General features: G+C 45.2%; 1 protein-coding gene across 2 annotated transcripts; it reads left to right on the forward strand.

The window, feature by feature from the left end:
• The first annotated feature begins 8412 nt into the window (after positions 1 to 8412).
• Positions 8413 to 9505, forward strand: LOC123399169. Of its 2 annotated transcripts, none has more exons than XM_045093601.1 (2): positions 8413 to 8593; positions 8682 to 9505. In XM_045093601.1, the coding sequence occupies exon 2, from the start codon at positions 8697 to 8699 to the stop codon at positions 9180 to 9182; it is 486 nt and encodes a 161-aa protein (XP_044949536.1). In that variant the 5' UTR covers positions 8413 to 8593; positions 8682 to 8696; the 3' UTR covers positions 9183 to 9505. The 2 variants fall into 2 exon arrangements, with proteins under 2 accessions (XP_044949536.1, XP_044949534.1); XM_045093599.1 differs by having other exon boundaries at positions 8417 to 8598.
• Positions 9506 to 10740: the final 1235 nt, after the last annotated feature.

A 10740-nucleotide genomic window follows, 5' to 3' on the forward strand; every position in this document is an offset into this window, starting at 1 on the left:
TCAATTCATCAGTGAAGGTGAGAAAATAATGATATCCACCGCGTGCCTCAACGCTCATCGGACCACACACATCGGTATGTATGATTCCCAACAAGTCACTTGCACGCTCCATTGTTCCGGAGAACGGAGTTTTAGTCATCTTGCCCATGAGGCATGGTTCGCACGTGTCAAGTGAATCAAAGTCAAGTGACTCCAAAAGTCCATCGGCATGGAGTTTCTTCATGCGCTTTACACCAATATGACCTAAGCGGCAGTGCCACAAAAATATGGCGCTATCATTGTTAACTCTAACTCTTTTGGTCTCAATGTTATGTATGTGTGTATCACTATCAAGATTCAATATGAACAATCCTCTCACATTGGGTGCATGACCATAAAAGATGTTACTCATAGAAATAGAACAACCATTATTCTCTGACTTAAAAGAGTAACCGTCTCGCAATAAACAAGATCCAGATATAATGTTCATGCTCAACGCAGGCACTAAATAACAATGATTCAAGTTCATAACTAATCCTGATGGTAACTGAAGTGAAACTGTGCCGACGGCGATTGCATCAACCTTGGAACCATTTCCTACGCGCATCGTCACTTCATCTTTCGCCAGCCTTCGTCTATTCCGCATTTCCTGTTTCGAGTTGCAAAATGAGCAACAGAACCGGTATCGAATACCGACGCAATACTACGAGAGCCGGTTAAGTACACATCAATAACATGTATATCAAATATACCTGATTTTTCTTTGGCCGCCATCTTATCAGCCAGATACTTGGGGCAATTGCGCTTCCAGTGACCCATACCCTCACAATAGTAACACTCTGTTTCAGGCTTAGGTCCAGCTTTGGGTTTCTTCGTCGGATTGGCAACAGGCTTGCCGCTCTTCTTTCAATTACCCTTCTTGCCTTTGCCGTTTCTCTTGAAACTAGTGGTCTTATTCACCATCAACACTTGATGCTCTTTACGGAGTTCAGACTCTGCGACTTTCAGCATCGCAAACAACTCGCAGGGAGACTTGTTCATCCCTTGCATGTTGTAGTTCAACACAAAGCCTTTATAGCTTGGCGACAGTGATTGAAGGATTCTGTCAGTGATAGCTTCTTGCGGGAGTTCAATCCCCAGCTCAGCTAGACGGTTTGAGTACCCAGACATTTTGAGCACATGTTCACTGACAGACGAGTTCTCCTCATCTTGCAAGCATAGAATTTATCGGAGGTCTCATACCTCTCGATCCGGGCGTTCTTCTGAAAGATAAACTTCAACTCCTGGAACATCTCAAATGCTCCATGACGCTCAAAGCGACGTTGAAGTCCCGGTTCTAAGCCATACAAGACTGCACATTGAACTACTGAGTAGTCCTCCTTACGTGCTAACCAAGCGTTCTTAACATCCTGATCAGCCATAGCGGGTGGTTCATCTCCTAGCACAGCATTAAGGACATAATCCTTCTTCCCAGCTTGTAAGATTAGCTTAAGATTACGAACCCAGTCTACAAAGTTGCTTCCATCATCTTTGAACTTAGCTTTCTCTAGGAACGTATTAAAATTCAGGGTGACTGTCGCGTGAGCCATGATCTACAACACAAATATATTCAAAGTGGACTTAGACTATGTTCAAGATAATTAGAGTTTAACTTAATCAAATTACTAGCTAAACTCCCACTCAAAAAGTACATCTCTCTAGTCATTTGAGTGGTTCATGATCCACTTACACTAGCTCAAGTCCGATCATCACGAGAGTTGAGCATAGTTTCAGTGGTAAGCATCCCTATGCTAATCATATCATCTATATGATTCACGATCGACCTTTCGGTCTCATGTGTTCCGAGGCCATGTCTGCACATGCTAGGCTCATCAAGCTTAACCCGAGTGTTCCGCGTGCGCAACTGTTTTGCACCCGTTGTATGTGAACGTTGAGTCTATCACACCCGATCATCACGTGGTGTCTCGAAACGACGAACTGTAGCAACGGTGCACAGTCGGGGAGAACACAATTTCGTCTTGAGGTCATCCTATATATCAATCTTCATTTCTGGACCATTCCGGAAACCCTCGTGACGTCCGTGATCTCATCTGGGATTCCGAACAACATTCGGTAACCAACCATATAACTCAAATACGCATAAAACAACGTCGAACCTTAAGTGTGCAGACCCTGCGGGTTCGAGAACTATGTAGACATGACCCGAGAGACTCCTCGGTCAATATCCAATAGCGGGACCTGGATGCCCATATTGGATCCTACATATTCTACGAAGATCTTATCGTTTGAAACTCAGTGCCAAGTATTCCTATAATCCTGTATGTTATTCCCTTTGTCCTTCGGTATGTTACTTGCCCGAGATTCGATCGTGAGTATCCGCATACCTATTTCAATCTCGTTTACCGGCAAGTCTCTTTACTCGTTCCGTAATACAAGATCCCGCAACTTACACTAAGTCACATTGCTTGCAAGGCTTGTGTGTGATGTTGTATTACCGACTGGGCCCCGAGATACCTCTCCGTCACACGGAGTGACAAATCCCAGTCTCGATCCATACTAACTCAACGAACACCTTCGGAGATACCTGTAGAGCATCTTTATAGTCACCCAGTTACGTTGAGACGTTTGATACACACAAAGTATTCCTCCGGTGTCAGTGAGTTATATGATCTCATGGTCATAGGAACAAATACTTGACACGCAGAAAACAGTAGCAACAAAATGACACGATCAACATGCTACGTCTATTAGTTTGGGTCTAGTCCATCACGTGATTCTCCTAATGACGTGATCCAGTTATCAAGCAACAGCACCTTGTTTATAATCAGAAGACACTGACTATCTTTGATCAACTGGCTAGCCAACTAGAGGCTTGCTAGGGACAGTGTTTTGTCTATGTATCCACACATGTATATAAGTCTTCATTCAATACAATTATAGCATGGATAATAAACGATTATCTTGATACAGGAATTATAATAATAACTATATTTATTATTGCCTCTAGGGCATAATTCCAACAGAGCCGTAGTCGCCTCTGTTGGAGACCCAAAGAACATGAGCTCTTGGCAGCACACTCCGTAAATATTAACCACCGACATTGGTCCAACAGTCAGGGGACACTTAACTACACCGTGCTTTGGCTTAAGACAAAGTTCACACAAATCCGCCTTGCACTCAGAAACGAAGTGTCCCGTCTCACTACAACGGTAACAAATCATCTTCTCTTTTTTACGCGCCCACTTCATCGGCCGCTCTCCCCCATCAGTCTTACCAACAAGTTCAACCTTATCTGTCACCGGTTTATCAGCCGCCATCCCTGGAACCTCCCCTTTCTCCTTGGCTACGTCCAAGGTATTAGGCTCCGGTGTCGAGGCAGCCGGTGGAATAGGTGGCTTCGACCGCCTCCCTCCTCCTCTACCAGCCCAATTGGGATGAAACGAACCCCTCTTTGGGTAAGTAGGTCCCGACACCCCTTGCACAAAATTGCCTGTCGGACCGGAGAAGCCACGTCCGCCGCCTCCGTTACCTTGCCAGCCAATACCTCGTCCTCCACCCACCGAGGAGGATCCCCTGTGATGTCCCTCTCCATACGCATCCACCCCGTCATGTCCCCATCTACCTCGAGGCTGCATCCTCTGCTCATCTGACCTGGCCGCCGACACATTAGACCCCAGCAGGGGCGAAACCTTGTCTTGCTGCCCAGTGCGAGAGCTCTGCCCCTGTCTTCCCATCTGCTGCAGATTCTTGGAAGGTTGACCCCTCCCCGCCATGGTTCCTAGCGCGGGCATAGCAGGAGGTGGCACCCGCACAACCCTCCCAGACCCCAGCCGAGGAAACCCTGTCCTCGCCCTGCTGATCTTCCTCAGCAGCGGCGCGACGGTCTGCGAAACGATCTGGGGATCGACGTACATATGCACACCCGATGTTTCCTGAGCGACAGCTGTTTGGGCCTCATACCCAAACACTAGCAGACCCATAGCAACATCACAACCTTTCGGCCCATCAGAAGCACTGTCATTCAAAAATCTTGCCTGACGCCCCGACGAAGCAGGCGTAGTCAGCGCTGGTTGCCGACCTGGTGCGGTTACTGCCCGCAGTTTGCGCCTGTTCTTCGTCTTGGCGAGCTGCCAATCCGGCGCAAAAAAATCGGCAAGTTTAATTGGCTGAGGACACACCTTGGGCAGCGGACCAATCCATGGTCGAATCCCCACCTTCGGCCTAGAGGATTTCTTCGAAGGGCGCAGGTCCAGATCATGGCGTCGAAGAACAGGCGAACAACACCCATCTGCCATTGCACTGATCATCGTCCTAGTATACCCTTGCACTCGAATCTGGACATCACCATTGTCCTCTTCCACACCGACAGCATCATCCCCATCTCCCTGATCAGCTAAAACCCAGAATCGTCCGCCGCATCGAGCAGGACTAGCAGTAAGATCACAAACCTGAGTAATCTCCTTGTCACCATGTGTGGCCTCCCATGCATTTCCAACCACCACACGAACTCCATCTATCTCCAACTTGTCCCCTAACTTAGGCACCTGATTACCCTGCAAATAAGTACCAGCCAAAATGTCATTATCCTCATCACGCACCGTGATCCAGCGCGAAAAAAGGTGAAGAACTAATGATCCGAAGCACTGCTGGCGAGCAGCAGAAAAAGTGTCTTCGAAGGCCGCCGCCCAAGTCCGGTGCGCCGTCGAGCCGTCATCAGCAACGGCCAGATCGGACTCTGCAACGTGGTTGTAGTCTCCATCCACCAGATCAGGCCTTGCCGGCCCCTTGATCGGCTGCCCTCCAGGATCGGTGGCCATCCCCATCACGGTCACCCCCCCTCCACGAGTCTGAGATATATGCCACCGTAGACCCCTTCTCTTGGTCATGATCTCCATAATCATTTATGTCGTCTTTCGAGTTGGCTTTTCTGGTTGGTGTGGGTGTTGGTGGCCTTTGCGTGGGTGGCTTGCCCTGCTTGACCAATTCTCTGTTTCGGATGCCAATGATGCGCCTGTCACTACCCATTTTTCGATACTAACTGTTACTTGCTCCGTACCTAAATATAAGTATTTTAACATATTTCACTAGGTGTCTACATACGAAGCAAAATGAGCGAATCTATACTCTAAAGTATGTCTATATACATCCGTATGTAGTCCATTAGTGAAATTTCTAGAAAGACTTATATTTAGGAACGGAGGGAGTAGATTCGACCACCTCATTTCCCTTTATTATAGTCGGTGACTAGATCCATTCATCTTGTTGCCATATTTGGATGCCCCTCGGTGCTCCATCCACCGTCTGACTCAAAATCAATCGCCCCCCCCCCCCCTCTCCGCGACGGTTGGGTTCCCTGGCTTGTCATCGTTTCTCATGGCTGGTAGCTGTGGCACCTCCATCCGCGGTCGCCCTATTTGGTTAAGACGTCACTTGTGTCGATCATAATGTTCAGGTTTTTTGGGCTTCGATTTGGTGTTTCTCGGTCATGTTCAAAAAATCGGCCAGTGGTTTGCTAAATCTGACACATTGTCTCTGAGCGGCTCATTTCCTAGTTGTGGGTGTTTTTGCTGCGTGTTGTACCCTTTGCTCCAGTTTAGGCTAGACTCGATCGTCTCATACTCATGAATTAATTGCCAACTTTTGGGTTCCTTTCTGTGTTTAGGTTTCGATGTTGAGTCGTGCCTATGTGACGTTGTATGAGCCTATGCTTTCATTGGTGTTGTATTATCTTCTTTCTCAATGGATACATATTCAACTCTCGAGCATGGTTCTAAAAAAAATTGTTTAATGTTAGTTGAGGTTTAGCGAATGTACTTCACAATGAGATCTTCAATATACGTTTAAGTAGTACTCCCTCCGTTCCTAAATATAAGTCTTTTTAGAGATTTCACAAGGGGGCTACATACGGAACAAAATGAATGAATCCACACTCTAATGTATGTCTATATACATCCTTATGTAGTTTCCTAGTGAAACCTCTAACATGACTTATATTTAGGAGCAAAGGGAGTATATTAGAGTAGGTTGCACCACAGTTCAGATGGGAATCCAGATGCTCATCAAGTGATAGATATGCTTTAGAATGGATCACAAGAAAAAAAATCATAGGAAAACGAGTGAAGTTTAGCCTTAAAATGGAATAGGCATAACAAGACCAAGCTCTTTCATAGAGTTTGCAAGTGGCAACAAAACGAGAAACGTTATCCTTTGCTTCAACCATGAGCACAATATTATCTAGTACATACCTAACATCACAGAGCATGCTACCTTATTTTACAAATAGTTATTTGATCATGTTGAATGTCTTATATGTAAACTTAGGGAGGATTTATAGAATAACTGTGAAAAACTAACTTGCGATTTTGAAGAAGGATGGGGTGTTACGCGCCTACTTTTGAGATTGTATGATCCTAACCACGAGTAGGATTGGAAAACCTTGCAATCGGAGACATACTACCATGGCTTTGAGTGACATCACTCTGATTGAGGTTATTTTCACGCATTTTCCTTCAAGGAGCCAAATGGCCATGCTTATCCACACGTCACACACTAGATGAGCACTCAAACCCTTAGATGATCAAAGCACCCATACAATATTTGGTTAGCATTTTCACATGCCCGACTGTCATTTTTTCCAGTGTGCTTGTCTCGTTCAGTCAATGTTTTTCGAGCTAGATGACTGTGAACACAGTCATATAAATATTGCCATATGTCCTAGGGGTCTGTGGTTACATGCTTTAACATATCGATGAGACCACGGTTTTGGTCGACTTTGGCATACACTCACTTGTTCGACTGAAAGGTTGTGTGTAGTCATGTAGGTTATCTTGGGGCTGATGTTTTATATAAAGAAACATCCTTCTTGAACCTTTGGATTGGAGTGGTTGTCCGAAGTCATGGACTGGGTCATACATTCGAGCATATATTTTGACTATGCCAACGAGTTATGTTACATTTCTTGGCCTATGGAGAGATAGCCCGACCTTTATACGCATGCCGTGGATATCATGCATGAAGGTTGTATTTATGACGCTACGTTGAAAAAAATACCATACCCTAATGTTGACGTCCCTTGGAGGACCTATCCTGGCATATTAGTGGTGTAGCGGCAAGTGCGAGAACCAGTAGTTCAGTAGGGTCTCCCATGATGTGGCCATGGTTGAGTATGGTAGCCGTGGCGGTGGCACATGGCTTGGCCATTGACAATTTTTTTCGATCGAGGTGCGGTACAGCGGGCAGAGTAGCACAACTCGGCTTGTGAAAAGTAGCGACGAGACATACATGGTACGTCACGACGCGCATCAATGGGGTGTGGTCATTGCTAGATTCAGGAATGATGAGTTCCAACACATGCGATAAGGGGACGTGTTAACATTTGGTGTATAGGGACGGTCAAATGTTATCATCCCTTTAAGGAGTCAATCCTCACTTGATTTCCTATGACATAATTCCTTTAGACGAATTCCAGAGCATATATACAACTTGGTGTGCACATGGATTCCTATCGGAACTATGAGCAAGCTAGTCTAATTTAATGTTTAAAGTTACGTTGATGAACTTGGTATGTCGTACATTCTCTGGACATCAGTTCACACTAAACAAAATTATGAGTTTGTAGTAAAAACAGTTTAGAGGTATGCCATTTTGGTATGTGATCACGTGATGACGAATAAATTAACTATGGTCTTCATTTGTTTTGCTGGATGCCGAAATGTTTCGTTCGTTGAGAGGTGCATACTTTTGATTGATTGGTTTTTCATGTGTTCAAACAATTACGTCCTCACTTTGTTCAAAAAATTAGCTGATAATGTAGGCTTCGGTGATCCAATTACATCTCAACTGTTGCTTTTACAGTAAAGCTAATTCCTATGGAGGAGTCGGTCTCTTCCTAACAAAATAAAGACAAAGAAGGAAAATCAATAGAGAATGCCTGGGGTTTGTTGTCATGCTCTAGAAATTAGAAAAATGTGCGAAAAGAGAAAAAATTAAGCTCACTCAAGACAAGGTTTTGAAAACTTGTGTTGTTGGGTAGCACATGATACCTCACCACTTGATACCTTAATGATGACATCTCATCAATCATCGTTGCGTTTTTCTTTTCTTTTCTTTTGACACGATTTTTAAGTAGATGGTTAAACCGTGTAGGCCTTTGAAACCCAACACTCTTTCTTAATCAAGATAATAAACCTTTATAATCCGTTTACGTCATCTTACTGTATTCGTTCTTATGAATAATCAAACATCACGTAGTACCGTAATACGTATAACAACGTAACTTAAAGTTGGGTTTGTGTCACTAGTGCAGTGGCACGGGCATGCTATTAGAAATCAAACTACTAGTTGAAAATGACCGTGCAAATGAGCTAGCTATCTTTATCCTGGCATGTGCGTGTGCTGAGCTTTCACTCCATTTGTGTGCAATTGCAAGGAAAGTATGCATCGCCAAAGATGGTACGCGCGCGCGCTCTGGTTTAATTTCTTCTGTCCATCTCCACTGAGAGTCTGAGACCAACACAACCCCACTGCAGCTGGACGCTCGCATAGCAGGCTAGGGAGAACCGGAGCAGGGAAGCACCTCCCACACCCATCCATCCACCAGCACCAGCGACGTACGGTACGGTGAGTCCCTCTCCTCCACACCGATCTTCTCCTTCTTCTTCTTTCCTGTTGAAAATTAGACCGCTTCTTTTCTTTCGCGACAGATCTAGCTTGGATCCATGGACTCCAAGGAAAAGAAGCCCCATCTGCTGCATGTGAGTGCGACGGTGGCCCAGAAGACGACGGCCGCTCGTCCGGCTGCTGTCGCGCTGATCAGCACATGGGCGCTCTTCACCGCCTTCGGCTTCGTCCTCAACAACGGAATCATCTCCCTGTACTCTCTGCTGACGGATGGGCTCACTGCCGAGGTGAACGCCCTACACGTCGGGAGGCTGTGCTGCGCCGAACTCCAGGTGGCCGCGGCGGTGCTGGCTCTGCGGCTCCCGTGCCGCCGCGTCTGGGCCCGCTACGCCTTCGCCTACCTCGCCCTCGCGCTCACCACTGTCGGTCACTGCATGTTCACCGCTCAAGTCCGCCTCTTAATCATCGCCGACCCAGGAGACGACTTCTTCAGGATCTTGTGCGGCGTCGCCATCTTCATGTACGCTGTGGCCGATATCGTCGGCTTCCTGGTCCTCCTCCTCGTGGAAGGTGAGGAGGAGTAGGACAGACGCACGGCAAGCAGCTCATCAGGTACTGCAGTCCGTGGATCAGCTCATCATGATCTTCCCAAGGAATAATGTCGAGTATGCATGCATTGTGCTGTGACGCATGTGTGAATCTGCTAGCTAGTGTAATGTTAATCAGAGTAGTATTTGTGTGATGTGTCAGATCATCTCCCTAGCTAGATTGTGGTTGTCTTCAATGAATTTGAGATCTTTTTCTGTGTGAACTGTGAACATACATCGGTTATATGGTACTCCGTATTATGTTAATCGGTTATATGTCTCCATAATTGCTATGATGGTGAAATTGGTACTCCAGTCCATATGCATGCACACATGCATGTCTTTTCTTGTGTTGAGAACTATTTCTCATTTTTTTTCAGCAACCGTTCGTCTATGAATGTAGTTCATCGGGTTTGGCTTTCGGTTTGGTTTGAAATTTTCGGTGAGGAGTGGGCATGTATGGCTTGGCTTGTCGTCCTTTCCATTGAGGTTCTTCTTGATTTTGTTGTCTTTTTCAATTGTGGATCCATATATATGTTGGTTTCTTGTACGAGCGCTTGAGCTGATACATCCAGGGTTGCTGTTTTATTATGAAAGAGACGCAATAGTCCACCACGAACCATTAAAGCTAGCGGTTCTCCAAAGCTGTAGGGTTTTCTCGGTTATATCCTACACTCTGTCATGCCGAGGCTTGGATACAATGGTTCCACTATGTCAAGCAAGGAGCTCCTCTACAGTTGTCTTTGATTTTGTTGGGTGGTTATGAGTGGTTGTATAGTAAGCGCAGTGTAAATCGATTCTCCCGCATTTTAATCTGAACTCTGAGGAAGCTAGTTTAATTTAATGTTTAATCTTACTTTGATGAACTTGGTATGTAGTACATTCACCGGACACCGGGCTAAACAAAATTTATTAGTTTGTAGTAAAATCAGTTTAGAGGAATGGACTTCTGGTATATGATCATGTGATGAGGAATAAATTAGCTAGGATCTCCATTTGTTTTGCTGGATGCCAAAATGTTTCATATGTTAGATGTTCGTACTTTTGATCGATCGATTTTCCATGTGTTCAACCAATCACGCTCCCACTTTGTTTGAAAAACTAGCTGGTAATGTAGGCTCCGGTTGTCCAAGAACATCTGAATTGTTGCTCTTACAGTAAAGCTAATTCCTATGGAGTCGGTCTCTTCCTAACAAAGTAAAGAGAAAGAAGAAAAAATCAGTTGAGAGTGCCTTGGGTTTGTTGTTATCCTGTAGAAATTAGGAAGAATGTGCGAAGAGAGAGATAAATTCAACTCACTCAAGATAATATGGGGGTTGCTACGCGACGATCAGCAGATGTTTCTAAAAGATCCACCTCCTCGATAGTCGTGGAATCTGATACAATCAAGTGGCCAAACATCTTACTTTGCTTTGCAATAGAGGTCTTGTTGTGAAAGCATTTGCAACATAGGTTAAGTTGTAGTTTCTTTTGCAACATAGATTGTGTTGCAGTTTTGTTTTTGCAACATAGATCGTGTTGTAGATTTATTTTTCTATCTTTACCCTTTTTTTTG

This window comes from Hordeum vulgare, chromosome 5H, assembly GCF_904849725.1.
Source record: "Hordeum vulgare subsp. vulgare chromosome 5H, MorexV3_pseudomolecules_assembly, whole genome shotgun sequence".
Taxonomy (NCBI): domain Eukaryota; kingdom Viridiplantae; phylum Streptophyta; class Magnoliopsida; order Poales; family Poaceae; genus Hordeum; species Hordeum vulgare.